Genomic DNA, 20,486 nt, shown 5'->3' on the forward strand with positions numbered 1-20,486 from the left:
TATCTATCTCATCTATCTCCTATCTATCTATCTATCTATCTATCTATCTATCTATTTCCTATCTATCTAATAAACAATATAAGTATCATCGACACATACATTTCAGAATTGGAGAGGGAGTTCCAGGCCTCAAGGAATAGTTGTCATGTGCTTCAACCTATTTGTTGTCTTATTATTATTGCTTATCTGTGTAACTTTGTCACAAAGGACGACATCAAATAACCCCAGTTTTGATGTGTTTCATGCAAAAGTTTTTAGGTATTTTATTTGTTATAATGTTATTTTTTTATTTTACAGCATAATTATTTTTTTGATTCTGTTTTCTTTTTACAGACAACCAGGACGGCCATGGGGATCCTGATTGCACCTAGTTTTGCTATTCTGTATGTTGGACTGAGAGATGGTTTGTCTCTTTGATGTACCTCGGTCTCATAGGGTTCTGTGGCAGAGGTACATCGATGATTTTCTTCTGCTGTGCAAAGCAAAAATAATACAACAAAGGAGTTTAACGCTCCTTTCATATAATCTCTGATTATTACCATTCTCAACCTTACATTTTAGACAGCTACGTCAGAGATGAATCACTTGTGATGGCTTTTAATATTGTTAACGTTAACTCTCATCGGACCTTGTTACTCTGAACCTTCGTAAATAAACCTAATCAGCTGCTATTCTTCATTAAATATGGTAAAGAACATTTGAGACATCTTAAAGCAGGCATACTTTCTTAAATTATTAGCATTTTTCTTTCGATACACTGATCAAGGATATCACTGATATACAGTGTTTACAGATGTAAATCTTTCTTTATTAGAAAATGGCAAATATAATTATTTAGGGAAATTGTATAGATGCTAAATTAGGGTATTATTAGTATGGAGATGGATATTTTTGGTTATATTTCTCTGTTTTAAAGAATCAAATTCTCCAGATTTTATTGCCTGTCTTGTAGTTAAAAAAAGTAAATAAAATATTTCAGTTTAGCTAAAATTGCACATTCAGATAACCCAGTAAGACCTACTAACAATGTAACTAGTTGTGAAAAATATCAATTTATTACACTAATGCATAAAAAAAATTTGATGGTCCATTTAGAAAATATACAATACATGGTTCCTGTAGTGGTAATAATAAATTTGCTGTTGTTTACCTTGGTTGCTGTACTTGTAATCTATATTACATCAGAATAACCAAAAGGAAACTGGAACCAGAGTATTATATTATAAATAATAGCTAACGGAAAAGACAATGTGAGCATCAACCAGAAGCCGTGAGTAAACCAATAGTGGGTGGTGCCCCAATAGGCCACACCCCTAGACATCATGCTAGCGTAACAACCAATGGTGGGGTTGTACCTTCATTGGACAGTAGTGGAGTCTTATACCCTGGCTAAGTTTCCTGGAGGTCTGAGAGGTGATTTTGATATTACACCTTTTTTAGATCAATGTGTTGCTGTTTGTATATTATGATGTATTTGTATTTTTAATGTATATTATTATGTATTATAAAGTTTAACGGTGGCGATACATAGAGCTATCTTAGAAGGGTATGTATAGTCAGAAGGAACATGAACAATCATGGTCATCTGAGGAGGGGCAATAGCATGAAACACATTAAGACTGAGATGGGGTTCCTATCAATGATGTCATCCTATATGATACGCTGCACAGACAAGCAGTAATGAGCTGGAAGATTGGGTGGAGCATACGTCCTTGATGTCGACGATTTCCAGCTAATGTCATCATAATAATGTGACCTGAAGCTTCCGTTTCTCCATCAAGAATATAGCCACACTGGGACTTTCTGACTTGTGCATGCTGACTTCTAATGGTCTTTGCTTTCTCCATCCAATTGGAGTAGCACATTTGTACATTTTTATGTGTAAGCTACTACCTGTTTGTGTTTTTGTTGTATAAAGTGCTTTGATATTCAGCCTTGTTGATTTTCTCATTCTTTTAACACCAATACAACAATTTCTCACAGTAGAAAGCCTATAATGCATCCATGAGATAGCTACGGATAGTCAACCATAATCACGTTACATTAAAGGGGTCTTAGTTTGTCCTGCTTTAGAACCATGAAAGCTTCTTGCAAAAGAAAAAATATTGGCTGACTACATGAATGTTCTGAACTCTTTGTCACTGACTAATAATGAGACTTCCAAGCAGGGAAGTCCTCCTTTATGACATCCTTATAATAGTTTTTTTTTAATGAGACAACCCCTTTTTTGAGAACCTTTACTAATAGGAGCCTAGTGCCAATCAAACTTAAAGTGTTGTATTTTTCTTCAGTTCAGTGATATACTATTGAGCTTTTTAAAATATCTCTTCTACCGAAGGAGCTTTGTTGTCTCACGACTGATACTATTAAGGAAATGGGGAAATTACTGAGATAAGCGCAATGCAAATGCTATACAATAGGACTTGAGCATGCTCGAATTGCGCTCATCTCTAGAAATTACATGAGAGGTTCCTTATGGGTAATGGCCATGACTTGTTACATTGTAGAAAATATACTGGAACAGCAAATACTGGAGGTAAATCATACTTTAGAGCCTACAGGTAAGGAACACTTACAAACACTGTACTGACCGAAGAAAAAAAAAAGTTTAAGAACTCTTGAAGTTCTCCCATCCAAAATGGACCACACTACCTATACATGAAATATAGGAAGTCTAAAAGTCTTGAGGAAGTCTAAAAGTCTTGAGGAAGTCTAAAAGTCTTGAGATCAGTATTCAAGAGCCTTCATGACTTGCATGACTCCATTTAGATGTAGTTATCCTGCAGGTAAATTACATCCTGAATTTGTGGACAGTTCAATGACAATCTCCATTGGCACCAAAATTAAAACCAGGTGGTTTAGGATTAGAAAAAGATGGCTGATTTCTTGAAAACAGCACTGTACCTGTCCACAGCTCATAGGTGATTCAGACACTTTCATTTCCATATGGTTGAGCTGCCAGCTACCAAATATAACCTGTGGAGCGGAGTGGTGCCGTTTCTGAAAGAAGGCAGCCATGGATTTGTAATCCTAGATATGCCCCCTAATAGATACTACTTTTTACTCATGTAGGGGGAATACATAAATGTATGATTCTCCTCAAAAATTACTCCAATAGTACATTGCACTCTATTTGCACCAGAACTGTAATTGCAGCTCTGGATGTGGGTGGAGTATAAGCCATAATGTACTACATTCAGTCAGCCTAATTACTAAGCATGATATGCAGACTATGGCTGGGTTCACACACTGTATTTTTCAGTCAGTATTGTGGGCCTCATTGCAACCAAAATCAGGAGTGGATGGAAAACACAGAAAGACGCTATTCACACAATGGTGAAATTGAGTGGATGGCCGCCATATAACAGTAAATAACTTCCATTATTTCAATACAACAGCCGTTGTTTTAAAATAACAGCAAATATTTGCCATTAAATGGTGGCCATCCACTCAATTACAACATTATGTGAACAGAGCCTTTCTGTGCTTTCCATCCATTCCTAGTTTTGGTTGCAATGAGGACCTGACATGAGGACCAAATACTGCCTGAAATATACTGTGTGGGGAATATGTGGGGATTCATTTAAGACTCTGTCTTGGAGGTTGGGATTTACACATTACTAGCAAGAACACAACATTTAGGAATATAAATTTGTGGTTGATCTCTTTCACACACAGCACCATATGTGTTCATTGGTTATGTCAGGCAATACCATATAGAAACCTGTGAGCAGTGGTGGCACTGTTTTTTGTAGAAATCAGCTATGTTTTCTAGTCTCTCAATTACTTTGACTTCATCGCACGGACAGTTACTCTACAACTATTATTTTCATTAAAAACATGGGGTGCTTGCACCAAACACGGACACTGCAGATGCATGGGTAGTGTGTTAGGTAAGAGAAAGTTTTTTTTATTTATTTTCTGTTTCTCACCTTTAAAATAATAAATAAATAAATAAAATCTGAAGAAGAAAATCAGTAAAAATAAGAACTTTCCAATGGGGGGATTTGTTTATAGCTTGATTAACATAATAATGAAAGAAGGAAGGGGAACGTCGACATTAACCTCAGGAGGAATAAAGAAGAAATGACACATAGTAATGTAGTATTTATGGAGCAAATACATCCAGCCACATTGTATGAGCCTATGAAGGCCACTGAATTTTTCATGATGTTTTCTTGCATAGGATAAGAGGATTATATTTATTAATAAATGAATTGTATTAAAATTTGATTGATGCAGACTCCCGATGACATTTCACTGTCTTCTTCTAAGAGAGAATATACAGTAGTGAGTTCAGAGTGGTGTATACACTGTATATCCCTCCATGGTGAGGTAGCAGCCATATGGAACAATGTTTGCCCTACTGTTAATTTTATTTTTATTCAAAGTCATTTTAAAGTAGTGGAGTCATAAAGTATAATATAAAGTTTGATGGAAACTTCTCAGATTCATATAATTTACTATATGGGTTACATTATGATTTATTGTACAGTTCACTATGATGTGTTGTATGTTCACATTTAGAACATTTCTCAAATCTGTTCTACTCATCTCAATGTGGTTGTTATAGATGCAAACTGAAATTTCTGCAGTACATCTGCTGCATGTGACTTCACCCAATACTCACCTTAGTCACGCCTTGAAGAGAAGAGAGTCTATGTATCACTGCTGTGGAGGGGAGGTCTACTTCTTCATCTCAGGAAGCATCTAGGATTATTAGCAGTAATATCTGACCATTCTTTGACCATTCTGTGATCCAGCATGTCTCAGCATCCTCCATGGAGACTGTCAATTTTATTATTTACAGTAGGAGGTGTTCTGTATTTTATCAATCAAAATACTGCAGATGCTGCAGAACCTCTTTTTTTCCTAATAGAAGTAGGGCTTCATTTTACATTACTGAATAATTGATTGACAAGAAGATTAACTTTGCCTACTTAAGGGTGTTCTGCAGCATCTGGAGTGTATATTACAAGTTGTTTTGTACCTCCTACTGTAATTTATGAAAATGTTATAAGTCCCATCTGACATGTATAATATTCTAAGGCCCGGTACTCTTTGGTGACTTCTAATACTCCTATAATTATAGCTGAGAGCACATGTAACATACATACCTCAGCTGGTGCAGGAACACTTTTTAGAGATTTTCCACTTTTTTCTTAAAGAGCTGGAGTGCTTATTTTGTATTAAATAAATCAGGGAGCTGCTTCTTACAGTAAGCACCCCAGATTCAGAAGAACCTCCTTTTGGAGAGGAGTTGGGGAACTTTACATCTATTGCTAATTGCAATGAAGCAAGAAAAGGCAAGGCCAGAGAGAAGGGGGTAAGAGCAAATAAATAACTCCTGTAATACTGCCCCCTTTGGACCAAAAGCAGATTTTAAAAGGATAATACTTATCCACAGTCATAGCTTTAAAAAGTTTTCTATAGCTTCTGGCCTTTGTTCTCTATACTCCTGCATCTCATCATGGAGTGAGGAGGGAGGGGGGTGTTCAGAATGTGAATAAGGACTACCAATTAGTCGTAAAAGCTTGCAATCAAACCTTACTCAATAACCTGATGAAGACAACACTTAAACTGCTGATTCTCTTCTGACTCTTACAGGCTCGGAGGAGACAAATAGCGAACACTTATTTCTAAATGAATTAGGTTACAATTTCCAATGTTTTGAGATAAGTGAAGTATTTTGTTTGATTGCGTTTTTGGTTCCTCGAGCATTGGAAGGTTTAGTGGTGTATTAGTGAGTTTTAATCAGCTCCAAATCGCTTGCAGATCTACTGGGAATTTCCCTCCATCTCTGAATGCTGTAAAGAACAAATAAGTCTGCAGAAAGATTGCTTTCTTCTTAAAGGGACAGTCCAAGCTACAGTATATGCCATACTACAGTAATCTTACATAGTTTTTTTTTTCTTGCACTTTGCATGCTGTAGTTAATATGTGTTCAGCATAGTGTAGGGTGCAGGATCTTTGCCATACAAGCATATTCTAGTGAAGCTTACTGAAAACATAGGGTGTGGCCTAATGCAAACAAGGAAAAAAGCAACTGTTTTCTTACATTTAGAGTTGGACCCATTTGAAGCATGTGGTTAAGTTATGCCTACTCTCCATCAAGACTATACTTAGACAGTAGTGGTGAGCTAATATGTAGAGATGAGCGAACCGGGTTCGGGTTCGAGTCCATCCAAACCCGAACGATCGGCATTTGATTAGTGGCGGCTGCTGAACTTGGATAAAGCTCTAAGGTTGTCTGGAAAACATGGATACAGCCAATGACTATATCCATGTTTTCCACATAGCCTTAGGGCTTTATCCAACTTCAGCAGCCACCGCTAATCAATTGCCGAAAGTTCGGGTTCGGATGGACTCGAGCATGCTCGGGGTTCGCTCATCTCTACTAGTAAGCTTTGTTCAGCATTGTGGTGCTCAATCAAGCTAGATGCTTGACCGAGCACCTCGTGGGATTTGGGTAAAGGTGGCCATACACTTTAAATAACCGACGGCTGAACAATCGTTGGTAATAGAATACTGTGGCAGGTGGGAGATATACGTTTTTCTCCGCCGCAGTAACGTATTGCATTTTTTTTTTGTTCAATGCTTTGTATATTTCGTTTACACATCCCTTCAAGGGACAAAATATACAAAAATTAGAACAAAAACTGCAACATGTTACTGCAAGACACATAGGAACTCCAGCGGTATGCCATCAATTGACTTTTTTATTTTTGCATACAAAAAAAAAATACAAAAATTAGAACAAAAAAAAAAGCAGATAGATTGCTTTAAGGTGAACCAGGCACCTTCCACTCTGCCGAGCATAGGGCACTTGATTAAATGCTCGAGTCTCCCACACCTTGCTACCCAAGATTGCCCAGAGTCCTTTTTAAGAAAGGAACCTTGGACTGGATAACTTTACAGTTTCTCAGTAGGGAAGGAACATAGTACAGGATCACAACACCCATAGAACTGGGCTATGGAATTAAGCTGGGGACTTGGGTATTTGTTGGTTGTAGGGTAGCATTCTTGTTTAGGTACCATTTTGTTGCCTTCAATTTTTTTTTTTTTTTAAACTCTAGTTTTTTTTATTGCCTTACAGAGAAATTACAGAAACCTTAACCTTCTTTAGCTGTTTATTGATCCAACCACATCTACGATCAAAACAAGAAATAAATGTCAGGAGGGCAGACCTTTTTTAGCAATTATATTCAACCATTTTCTTCTACCCAGTTGATGGGGAAGCAAAAATGTAGCATTGAATGCTACATTCAATGTTGATGGGGTATAGAGATGTGGAAATTGTTCAGACCATTTCACTTTTTTCACATTTTGTTATGTTATGGCCTTGTGCTAAAAAAAAAAAGTATTCCCCATTATTCTGCACTCAGTACCCCAAAAATGATAAATTCAAAACAAAATGTTTTATTGAAAATAAGAAAACTAAAATCTTGCATTGACAAAGTTTGCAGACCATTTACTCAGAATCCAGTCTTCTTGGTTATGATGACACAAGATTTTCTGCTATTCTTCACTACAGATTCGCACAAGCTCTGTCAGGTTGGATGTAGCCAGGGCTCTGGCTGCACCACTTAAGAACACTCACAGAGTTGTTCCTAAGACAGTTCTTTGTTTTCTTGGCTGTGTGCTCAGGGTCACTGTCTTGTTAGAAGGTGAACCTTTGCCCCAGTTCCAGATCAAGAACACTATAAATAAGGTTTATATTAAAGCAAATGTACCACTTCAATACCTAAATTTTTTTTTTACATCACTTGGTTGGATCCTAGTGACGCGATCCATTTTTTGAATCGTCGCCATCTGTGCCCATTTTGTGAAATGCAAATAGGGCCGCTCTATGCACTAGAGGTGGGCCCAGCTCCCTTGGTGCACCGATATCCCCTCCTCTGAGTGATGCAGCAACACTTGATTCTGGAGGAGGCACTTCACCCAGGGAAGGGGATATCGGAGTACTAGGAGTGCTGTGCCTGCCTCAGCTTCATCCAGGGGAGGGGATATTAGTGTACTGGGAGCTCTGTGCCTGCCTCCGCTTCACCCAGGGGAGGGGATATCACTGTACTGGGAGTGCTGCCTCCAGAGCATGGATGAAAACCAACGCATATAGCTGGAATTGGGTGGCAATTTGAAAAATGGACTGCACCACCGGAATCTACATACATGGCGCCGACCAGGTGATGTAAGAGAACATTTTTAGGTAGTGAAGTGGTACAATCGCTTTAAGACTCTCTCTCTTTTTTATGTATTCCGCTGTCTCTTGGTTTCAACAGATCAGAATAAGTTGTTTTTCACATTCTAAGTGCCATAAAGTGACTCTAGCAATTGGCAAAATACATTTTTAGTCCTGATGAGCATCTCTGCACTGAATCCAGAGGTATTCTTCTTTTAAAAAATCTGTTGTACGATTCCTGAGTTATACCTGCTTTCTAAAATATGCAAATGAACTAGCCTGGTGCACTGGAGGCAGGCCCAGCACTGCTTCCTCTTTCCACCAATGACACTGCCTAATGAATATGCAAGAGAATGAAGAAGTGAGCTCAAGACTGGCCTCTCAAAATTCCCTTGCAGCTGCAAATTTACACCGAAATCTTGGGGCAAAAGATAAGTAATGGGTGTTTCTCAGCCCCCTTCTTAAGCTCATATTGTGGACATTTCATATCTTACTGTATGAAGGATTTCTTAGTGGCCTCTCCCCTCAGAAATGCATGTTGTTGGTGGACAGTGCCATAGAGGCGGAGCTTAACGGTGTGGAACCCCATATCTCTGCCCACATCGGCACTGTAGGTCTCACCCTTCCATGCATCAAGGTCTAGGCCCTGCGCTCTCCACAGCCATTGGAATGGACTGACTTAGAGGCCTAGCCCCTGCCCTCCTAGGTTGGACTATTACATTGGCTGCAGAGGGAGAGGGGCCTATTGTGCCGATGTGGGCGGATAAATAGCGTTTCTCAGACATTAAGTCCCTCCTCTATGGCCCTGTCCACCAACAATAACATGCATTTCTGAAGGGAAAGACCACCACAAAATCCCTTATACAGTAAGATATGAAATGTCCAGAATATAAGCTTAAGAAGGGGCTGAGAACTCCTCACATGGAAAGAAGGAGGCAATATCACTTTAATAGCTTGAGTCACTATAAATAATTTGGTGCATTTTTAGACTACCTAATCTAAAGGTGTCCATCCATTTTCATCAGTCGAACTAACATTTAGTTGAGATTTATTTCTGCCAGCTTCCACATACACATGAACCTCTGGCAGTACTTTCTCTGTGTTCTCTGTGGGGAGAGGAAAAGAAAGCCACAGCCAGGCTGCTCTGGTGCTGGCTTATTCCTTCCAGAAAAATAAGGTTAGAAGTAGAGATGAGCAAACCGGGTTCGGATTCGAGTCGATCCAAACCCAAACGTTCAGTATTTGATTAGCTGGGGCTGCTGAACTTGGATAAAGCTCTAAGGTTGTCTGAAAAACATGGATACAGCCAATGACTGTATCCATGTTTTCCCCTTAGCCTTAGGGCTTTATCCAAGTTCAGCAGCCACCGCTAATCAAATGCCGAAAGTTCAAGTTCGGATCGATGCATGCTCGAGGTTCGCTCATCTCTAATTAGAAGGAAAAAGTCCAACATGCCCAACACTTTTCCCCATCTGTTGGTGGAGAGTTGGGAGAGTACTGTAAATCTTACTTAGCTGGGTTCGGCTGACATTAGAGTCAGCTGTAAGGGCATCTTTAGTTCACATTGCCTAGCTGATGGTCTCTGCCTCCCCACTTTAAAGCTTTTTAATAGAGGTCTTATATGTAGGCAGATGCCCTCTGGCTATGTTCACACATCGCAAAATAAAGGTAAAATACAGCTTTTGAGGTTAAAATAAGGCTGCATTTTCAATATAATAATGCACTCCATTGAAGTCTATGGGAAATTGGCCATCAGCGCGAACACAGTAAAGAATAATGGCTGTAATTGATTACAACTAGTGTTGAGCAAACTTTCAGTTTCTGTCCGGGTTCCGCAACTTCTCCGAACCCAAATGCTTACTATTTACCTCCCTGCATCTGGAGAAGTTGGTTGCCGTCAAAGGGCTGCCAGAAAAACATGGAAACAGCCTATAGCTATGTTCTCACACAGTATTTTGGTCAGTATTTTGCCACTAAAACCAAGAGAGAATTTAAAACACAGAAAGGCTCTGTTCACACACTGGAGAAGGTGAGTGGATGGCCACCATGTAATGGCAAATAATTGCTGTTATTCTAAAATAATAGCTGTTGTTTTGAAATAACAGCCCTTATTTGCTGTTAAATGGCGGCCATCCGCTCAATTTCAACAGTGTGTGAACATAGCCTTTCTGTGTTTTCAATCCACTCCTGGTTTTGGTGGCAAAATGCTTTCCCCATGTACCAATTTACCTTCATGTGATGTGTTTTAATCTTATTAACCCCTATCGCTTGTACAGCACTTTGGAATCATGGGCACTTTACAAAAAAAAAATACTACTACTGACCAAAATACTGAGTAGAAATACTGGAAGGGGAACATAGCTGATGGCTGTATTCTTATTTTCCAGGACTCTCGAGGGCGGCATCCAACTTCTCCAGATGGGGGGAATCAAATGTTGAGCGTTTGGGTTCGTAGAAGTTGCCGAACCCGGACAGAAACTGAAAGTTTGCTCAACACTAATTATGACCGTCAAAATAATTAACATGCTCATTATTTACCACCTGCTTTTGCAAAATATGGCTGCTTTTTCAGCTGTTCACACATTGTTATATTTTCACTCTAAATTATGGTCATATTAAGCTTTTATTTTACTGTGTAAGAACTTAGCCTATTTCTGCAGTACGAACTAAAAGTTAAAGGGAAACTGATAACACAGATATTGATATATTTGTGCTGCCAGTTCCCCATTGCCGATCACATGAGCAGTACATATGTGCCTTCTGTGCTGCTCTGTGATCTGGCACCTTCTTAAAAATCTCTTAAGGGGTAGTTCACAAAAAAAACAACAACAAAAAAAAACATTTTATTTTAAATCAACAAATCAGCTAGTAAGTGCCAGAAATCTGTAAATTACTTCTATGAAAACCTATGTTTTCAGTACCTATGAGCTGCTCCATGTCCTGCAGGAAGTGGTATTTTTTCCAGTCTGGAGAGCAGGAGAGGTATACTATGGGATTTTCTAATGCTCTGGAAAGTTCCAGTCACAGACAGAGGTGTCAGCAGAGAGCACTGTGTCGGACTGGAAAGAAAACACTTCCTGCAAGACATACAACAGCTGATAAGTACTGGAAGACTGGAGATTTTTTGATTGAAGTAAATCACAAATCTTTCGCACTTGCTGGGGCCAGTTGATTTAAAATATATCTATATTTTTTTTTTGTGAACTACCCCTTTAACCCCTTAGCGACCCATGACGTATCTGATACGTCATGGTGCCGCTCGGGGTGTTCAGAGCGGGGTCCCGCCGGGACCCCGCTCTGAACGGCGCTGATCCCGGCTGACACGTGCAGCCGGGCAGTGCCTCTATTAGCCGGCGCGGGTCCCGTTGCCGCGCCGGCTAATTAAGCCTCTAAGTGCAGCTGTCAAACCTGACAGCTGCACTTAGAGGCTCAGGTAAACACATCCCTGGTGTCTAGTGGGACGGATCGGGGGGGAGATCCGTTCTTCTGCCCGTGCCGTGCCTCAGTGTCGGAATGACGCTGATCCCGGCTCGGCAATAGATTGCTATGGCCTGCAGCAGGCCATAGTAATCTATGACCGATCTAATCGATCTTTGCTGTGTATATACACAGCATTGATCTCTATGAGAGATCAGTGCTGTCTATATACATGTCCCCCAGGGGGGCTTCTAGTTACAGTAAAAAAAAAAGTAAAAAAGTGTTTTTATTAATAAAAAATCCCCTCCCCTAATAAAAGTCCAAATCACCCCCCTTTTCCCATTTTATAAATATAAATTAATAAATAAATAAATAAATATACATGTTTGCTATCGCCGCGTGCGTAATCGCCCGAACTATTAATTAATCACATTCCTGATCTCGCACGGTAAACGGCGTCAGCGCCAAAAAATTCCAAAGTGCAAAATTGCGCATTTTTGGTCGCATCAAATCCAGAAAAAATGTAATAAAAAACGATCAAAAAGTCGTATATGCGCAATCAAGGTACCGATAGAAAGAACACATCATGGCGCAAAAACTGACACCTCACACAGCCCCATAGACCAAAGGATAAAAGCGCTATAAGCCTGGGAATGAAGTGATTTTAAGGAACGTATATTTGTTAACAATGGTTTGAATTTTTTACAGGCCATCCGATACAATATAAGTTATACATGTTATATATCATAGTAATCGTAACGACTTGAGGAACATGCATAACAAGTCAGTTTTACCATAGGACGGACGGCGTAAATGCAAAACTCCCCGAAATCAAAACAAATTGGTTTTTTTTTTTTCAATTTGACAGCGCAAATGATTTTTTTCCGGTTTCGCAGCATATGTTATGGAAAAATAATGCCTGTCATTGCAAAGTACAATTGGTTTCGCAAAAAATAAGCGCTCATATACGTCTCTAGGTGAAAAAATGCAAGCACTATGGACTTTTAAACTTAAAATGGAATAAGCAAAAGCGCAAAAACGAAAATAGGCTTTGACCTTAAGGGGTTAATCCCTGGGCTGACAATGGGGTGTGTCTGTGACACTCAGCCCCCACCCCGCATTGCTTCTCCCCACCCAGATGCTGTACCTACAGGGTGCCGCCTGCCTCCTCCAGCTCTCAATCATTCTTAAAGAGGTGGGCTGCAGCCAGAGGATACTGCATCTGCGGGACAGCGGGGTGGGCAGAGGCTACATGGTGTGGGCGCTGACATTGTCACTGACATGCCACTGTGACACTTCCATATTCATGCTATCAGTTACCCGGGGGTTATCCAGGTTTTCTTCCAGACACAGCACCACTCCTGTCCTCAGTTTACATGTCGTTTTGCAAGTCAGTTCCATTGAAGTGAATGGAGCTGAATAGTAATATCATACATAACCTAGTGACAGGTGTGGTGCTGCTTTTAGGAAAAAAGTAGTTGTATTTTTCCTAAATCTGGAGAACCCCTGGATAACTCCATGTAGATCAGCTATTAGAAGACTTGAATAATACTGGACTGTTTTTGTGGCCCCTTTCCTCCATCATTCACCAGCCACACATCCTTATAACAAGGAGAGATGTGCAGCCAATAAACAAGTACTTTTTAACATGCTAAAAAGGTGCAATCAACCAACAAACTTGCTTTTGTCCATCTGACTGGTCCTATTACTAAGGGCGACATCAGCCTATTTCAGTGCACGGTTACCGCAACAGCTCCAGTTCATTTTACAGAGTCCAGAACATAAAAAGTTTTGTCCCTTTAACATCAGTTACCTTTTTCTCCCAAGCATTTTAAAGCTCTCTGCATCGGAGAGAACTCCAGACCAGACATTACAAGAAGTAACAGGGGACCTGGCCAGATCCCGATGGTATATTTCCTTGTAATTGGACATGTGCAAGCGCTGTACTTGTTGAACATGACATAGTATAATTGCAAACAAAAAAAAAAAGAATAGAGAAGCAGATAGCAAATTGCAGTGTAAAACCTCCAGCCTTTCCCTGCACATTTTTAATGCCGCGCAGTGTGTATCTCCAGCTTAATTTTAGCCAGTAAATTCACATTAGCATCGGGTCCCCCTCCCTGGTAATTCACTAAACACTTCTGGTCTTTACTGTCCTCCTGTCCGCCTCTAATCCTGGTATTCTCCACTTTTCCCTTTCTCTCTGTTGCTCATTAGAAAAATGTTAAAAATCCATTTTCATCTGATTAATAATAAAGTTGATCACATGTAACCTAATTTTCATTCACTGCTGCCCCTGTCTATGGAGTCATATACAAAGTGACCTTTGAATCACCACTGGGGCTATAAAGCACAATAAGCGCCATTGTCCTGTCAAAAACTGAAGATGTTTTACATCATTACAAAATTTAATGTTCCATCTTTTCAAATGTACTACTTTTCAAAGGCCACATTCCAAATGAGGCTCATTAAAATCAGACTCGAGTTTCCTGTGGTGGGGATGAGACAGAACTTCTCATGGTTTGGGAGTAATATGAATCAGTCTTTTAAAAGCGATATGGTTACATATTAGTTTTGAAAGGTACAGTAACTGCTGAGACTCTGCCGGCTGTAACAGTAAGGCCTTTGTACTTCCCTAATCTAATAACTGCCTCCTGATCCTTGTTCTTTATCCACACTGTATCCTATTTGCTTATGAATAAATCAACTTTCTAAATAAAATTGTTGTTCAGAAGTTCAAGGGTTGAGCAGTGGCCCTCGGAGTGCTGGGATTGTTGAGTAGATAGGGGAAAAAAAGAAAACTTTTTATATTCCCTCCTTAAAAGCCTCAAGCTGAGAGTTCACTGACTCTGTAGGTTACAATAAGTCATTTATATCTTTCTATGTGATTGGAGACGTCATGTTATGGGAGGAAGGTGTAAGGAGCAGTAGGGAGGGGGTTTCAAAGCCACCATAAAGGGGTATCACATTCACCAGCATTAATGGATAGGTTATAAATGTCAGGGGGGCACTGGGAGCTTAGCACTCGGCTGTTCCTGTAACTTACATAGAGTTTAGATGGAATGGCAAGGTAAATGCTCATCTGCCACTGCATTCAAACTACTCCTCACTGTGGTTATGGGGTCGAGGTAGATGGGTTTCCCCCGAACTAGCAAGTCATGGGGTCCCAGCTGTTGGGTCACAGTGCACTGGGTTTTAGGTGATAAATGTTTATGTTTTTCTTCTACATTTATTTACATAACTAGCAATACCTTCAGGTTACACTTATTATTGGAATTGCTCTGTTTAGCAGTGGGACAATCCCAGTGACTGTGGGAAGTTTGGCTGTAATTGGGATGCCCAACTAGTCCCTCTAGTAAACATAGTAATTCTGATCTATTTCAACTTTAATTGTTTGTCATGTGCCGGCCCACCCCTCAGTAGGAGGAAACCCCTGCCACTCTATGATGCGGCTCCATTGATTCTAAAGGAGCCACGTCATAGAGGGGCGGGGGTTTCCCTCTACTAGGGAAGGGCCGGCCTGCCTCCAGTGCTTCGTCCCCAGCTGGTAACCATGGATAGAATAGCCCCATACATGGTAACCGAGCCAAGGTTAAAAAAAGGACCCCAGCGCTGGCTTCCCCACACCAGCGCCGTTCTATCCATGGGCAAAACTTAACTTACCTGATGGTATATTTTCTTTAAGTGCATTGTTCTTCAATCTGTGGCTCTCCAAGTTAAACTAGGTTCGGCTCTACAGTAAGCTTCAGGATCACTCTGCTCTCTTTACAGTGCTTCTTCAGCAGGTGCTGTCACAGGTGTAGGTTCCACAGTGTATTACAGCAGCTGTGGGCCGACTGCTTCTTGGCATTTACAACAAGTCCCTCTGACACTCCACACTGTTATTATCACACAGCTGATTCTGTTGCCAAACATCCACTTTTAAGGCCTCTCTTACCTTCTCCTTCCACCATTGTGTAAGGACCCTGTGCATGGACTCTTGCTAACTCTTAGGACCTTCTTTCTCCAAATTCTCACCCAGGAAATTATTATTTTTTTAATTTCCAGCCATACTGACAAAGACTAGTGGTATTGCCTCAAAATGCAGTATAGTATGTGGACTACACAGGAGCAGTGATAGTAGAGCCACATACAGGGAGCAGAAGAATTTTACAAAGGAAGAAAATTGGGTTACCTGTGGGGCATAGAAAATATATAGAAACCATCAATGGGCAAGTTGGCCTTTACCAAATGTTCTGAGAGGACAACTAGAGCACACTAAGGCTATGTGCACACGTGGTATGAGACCGGCCGGGGGATCTATCCGGCCGTGGAACTCTGATGCGGGCGCATCAGCGCGCGCCCGCATCAGAGCTTCCCATAGCCCACAGTGATGCAAGCGGCCGGAGCCGCTCGCTTCACTGTGTCCACTGACAGGTCTTTCTGTGGCCGGAATTCACTGAATTCCGGCCGCAGAAAACTGACCTGTCAGTTTTTTCTGGCCCCGCATGGGATCCCGGCCGGAGCGTATACGATGTGTGTACACTCCGGCCGGGATCCCATTGCACATAAGGCTATGTTACACACCGCAAAACTACGGCCGTAATTCTGTGGCGAGAACTACGGCTGTAGTTTTACGTAGTGTAAACATAGCCTAAGGCTAGATTTGCACTCTATTTAGCATATGTGCCAGGAATATATGTATGGTTCTTTTTAATTGTAAGGATTAGCATTGTCTTCTGCACTGTTCCAACTGGCAAAAAAAAAAAAAAAAAACTGACAAAAGTAAACAACATTGTATTTATTTATGTACAACACAAGAAAAATATACAGATACTTTGGAAGCATCTTACAGAGTTATATGTCTAGAAATCCCCCTGATGCATACCTTTGACTAACATTGCAAACTTTGTAGCAATAGACCCTCAGGGCTATGTTTGCCACAATGTAAAATTAAGTGCAAAACAATGGCCTTTATTAATGCTCATAATCATTAAAATGATTATTTTTACATTTTGGGAACATGGCCTAATAGTGCAAGGACACAAATTAAGCATAGCAGATCAATCATTAACAGTTTGTTGACGGTTCTTCATATTGAAATTATTATGAAAAATTCTCGGGCTTGAGGCAGCATATGCTAAGGCTTGAGTGAGTTTTCGGCTATGTTCCTACTTTGGGAACATATCGGGCGAACATAACCATCTCGTTAAATGGACAGCTGCTAACAAAGTATTAAGTTTTTCATTAGCGGCCATCTACTTAGTGAGCCGGCCGCTTTCCTCCGATATGTAGCCACAAAGTCATGTGAAATTAAGCATGTTTGCCATTTACATTCTTTATTTTTTTTTAAGTTATTGTCAGGATATGGGACCAGGAAGACAAGAGATAGATGCAGCCCTGAAGCTTGCGCCCGCCCTGCTATCAATGCCTACTTGCCTCAAAGCCCTAACGGCAGCGGACAACTGTTCGACGATCTCTAATCCTTATTATGGGTGCGTTTACACGTACAGGATCCGCAGCAGATGGTGAAAATGTGATGCTTTGTTCAGTTATTTAGATCAAATCTGCTGTGGATCTGCTGTGGATCCGCACCATCAATTCCGCAGTGATACGATATGTGTGAAGCTACCCTAAGGGTGAACACAGAACAGGAGACAAGACAAGCGCAACACAAAATAGCAGGGTCAGAGGTCCAAGTCAGCGCAGCGCAGTACAAAGAGGGCAGCGCATTACAAAACGTAATCTAAGAGAATAGTTGAAGTCCAAAAGCCAGAATACCAAGTACACAAATGTAGGAGGGAATGGTACGTCAACACGCACTAGTAAACTAGGCTCTTTCGCAGGCAAGGTAGACAGGGGAGAAAATTATTGGGCCTGGAGTCCCAGCTTCAGGCATGATTGGGGCTGAGACTCCAGCACCAGGATACATTTAATAGCTAACTAGCTGTGCCGGCCGCCAGTCAGTGTTATAACGCTCAAAACACCTGATGCAGTTTGGCCGCGGTTGGTGAAGCCCCGGTCGCAGCTACACAATAAGGAGCACCACCGCACCCCTAGCAACCAGCCAGGCCGGTCGTCAGGGACGCTGTTGGTGCGCTCCCCACACCTTACCGGTTGAAAGGGACACTGTCTTCAGAGGGCTGACCACACACGCTAGAGGTGCGGGGAGCTGGTCGGCTCCTGACAGTTATCAAGGGAAACGCGCCACTTCCTGCTTTTAGACTCTTTTTTTCCCAAAGAGACTAAACACAGTAAGTCCCGGTCATCTGAATGCTTACAGAGAAGGCAGTCATGTGATTGATGGACACATTAAGCTGTGACTTTCTGTACAGGTCAGACTTGTTTAGTGTGTTTAGTCTCTTTTTTTCAACCAACACAAAACTAAAAAGCTGCCTTCAGGAGACTGGACCTGGATTTCAGATAAGTCCTGCTTTGTTACTAAAAAAAACCAAAACAGTGTAAATTACAAACTTGCTTTAAATCACATCACTTGCTGATTTACATTTTGAAAGTCACAGTCACTTTAAATAAAAATGTTGGCTTCCCACAGGCACAAGTAGGGGATACTGTTGAGTTCAATGACCAGTCATTAAATATCTTCCCCTAAGGGTCACTGTAAGCTAGAATTTAGTTTTTTGAGTACCTGCCATTAAAAAATAACTTTTTTGCCTGATGGCATGTCATAAGTTATTGATCACAGCAGGCCTTAGGCCTTATTCACACGATCCTCCTCTGGATCACGGCACGGATCCCCTAGCTGGAGCCCCTCCCACGGATTCCTCCCGTTGCTGCCCGGCAGCAGAGATGACAGGAGCGCATGATGTGAACAGGCCATTTCTGGTGAACATGAAGCTGGCCAGTCCGGGGCAGTAGGTGAGTTGTAGATGCTATGACAGGAGTGCACATCATGTCTCTGTCTCTGCTGCTAGGGGGGAGGAGGGGGGCAGTGATCCGTGCCACTAGGACATGTCCTATTTTTTCATGGTGCAGATCGCGGTGCAGGTCGCGGTGCAGGTCGCGGCATGGATCCTGTGAATGGCTTCATTCATTTCAATGGTCCCTAAAATTGGCCGTGGTCGCGGATCCGCGACATGCGAATGCAGCCTTACTGCTGAAACCTACTTTTATTGGGAGATGTAACCAGGGAGAGGAAGGTGCAGTAGCATAATCCACTCACTGGCAGCTCACTACCCCAGACAATGTAACTTCATTGTTGGAATTAGCTGTTATGGAGATACGACTGGGGACTGGATCTATCTGCTTCTAAGCTTTCTCCCCGGCTACATTGAGACCCACTGCGATCACTAACTTTTGACATGCCATTTTTAATGACAGACTCTCTTTATTAGTATATGCATGTTTTTGAAGCACTGAATAAAAAAAATTATATGTACACTTTACATTACTCTAATAATGGAATTATGGGCATATGGATGCAGTTACAGTACCACAGAGACTCAAGAAGCTGAATCTGTTACCCTCAGAGTTGTTGTATCTCATCCATATTTTCAGTTTTAGCCAGAATTTAACTGTGTGAAGCTCTTGCAGGGTTTGTGAGATCTTTTTCACTCCAGCCTCATTTGACAGACGCCCACTAGTTTCATATCGAGTGCTCTGTAATACAGTGAGCCCCATGCCAAGAATTTCCCTGCCTCTAGTCTACAATTTCTGAACGAGAACTCACAATTTCATCTGTGTATTTACTCTCTGCCTTGCGTGGAGTGCAGGAAACAATTTGTGCATCTTGGGTATCCTACGGAGGAGACATAATCTTTCTTATGTATCAAGTTCTAATTATGTAAAAAGAAATCTGTACTCTTCTCTCAGTGGTAAAACAAATACTTCTGTCAGGCATATGTTCATTTTGACACATTCCTCACAGACAAATCTCACGGATCATCCGTGATTGGAGCCTCCTCTGGGTCCGCGTCACCAACAGGGACTTTTAATTCTCACCGTCTTTTGGCGATTTTGTTTTGAATAAATTATCATTTATTCTTTTCTTGTGACAGTTTCTCTCAGGAATGACGGAAGGCAGATAAAAATACAACGGACAATGTTTCGAAAATGTATCAAGGTAGAACTGTCAGGCTTTGCATTGAAGAAGTCCCCATATTTTAGTTGATAGAGATGTAAGGTCTTGAAAAGCAATACCAGGACTCCTAGAGAAATGTATTATTTTCTTGTATAGCTCTCTATGAAAAGATTACCCAGCCATTGTACTATCCCATTGCCATATCCCATGAGACACGCTATTTAAGAGGAACAATACATATTGTATGGATATACAAACCATGCCACCTGGAGTAGGGCTTCTCAATTCCAGTCCTCAGGCCTCACCAACAGGTCATATTTTGAGGATTTCCCATACAAAGAGCAGCTGTGAGAATACCTGATGCATGGATTATAATAATATCACCTGTGAAATACTAAGGAAATCCTCAAAACATGACCTGTTAGTGGGCCATGAGGACTGGAATTGAGAAGCACTGATCAAGAGTAATTTGACATTAAAACTATAATGGACCAGGGGCACCAGGGAAAACATGTGTAATTGGGGACAGTTTGTCATGTGTGATATAAATAAGTATCATGCATGTAGCATTAAAACTACAGTATAACATTGTGTAGGTCCTCCTTATGCTGTCCAACAGTTCTGCTATATTGAGACATGGACTCTAGAAGTCCTGGGAAATTGTCCTGTGGTAAGAAATTTGTAGTTGATTCTTTAAGTCCTATAAGTTGTGAGATGGAATCTCTGTGACTAGGAATTATTTTTCAAGCCCAAGCTAAGGCTAAGTTCACACAATGTGTGACAGCGGCCGTTGTGTGACACGGCAGTGTCATAGAATGGCCGCTGTCTGTGAAGTTCAACCCAGCTGGTACTGCGGTACCGGCCAGACGAACT

General features: G+C 41.0%; 1 protein-coding gene across 6 annotated transcripts in view; it reads left to right on the forward strand.

Annotated features, from left to right (window-relative positions):
* The window catches only part of ZNF536 (zinc finger protein 536), a 724,961-nt gene that overhangs the window by 502,621 nt on the left and 201,854 nt on the right, over positions 1 to 20,486 (forward strand). The window contains exon 7 of one of the 6 annotated variants that reach the window (XM_069966236.1): positions 334 to 1,932. The exons of the other annotated variants lie outside the window; for them this stretch is intronic. Within the exon in view, the coding sequence (XP_069822337.1) occupies positions 334 to 371 (38 nt within the window). The 3' untranslated portion in view covers positions 372 to 1,932. Of the gene's footprint in view, positions 1 to 333; positions 1,933 to 20,486 lie in introns of those variants that run through there. 6 annotated transcript variants of the gene reach the window in all.

The sequence above is a fragment of the Dendropsophus ebraccatus genome, chromosome 4 (assembly GCF_027789765.1).
Source record: "Dendropsophus ebraccatus isolate aDenEbr1 chromosome 4, aDenEbr1.pat, whole genome shotgun sequence".
In the NCBI taxonomy this organism is placed as follows: Eukaryota; Metazoa; Chordata; class Amphibia; order Anura; family Hylidae; genus Dendropsophus; species Dendropsophus ebraccatus.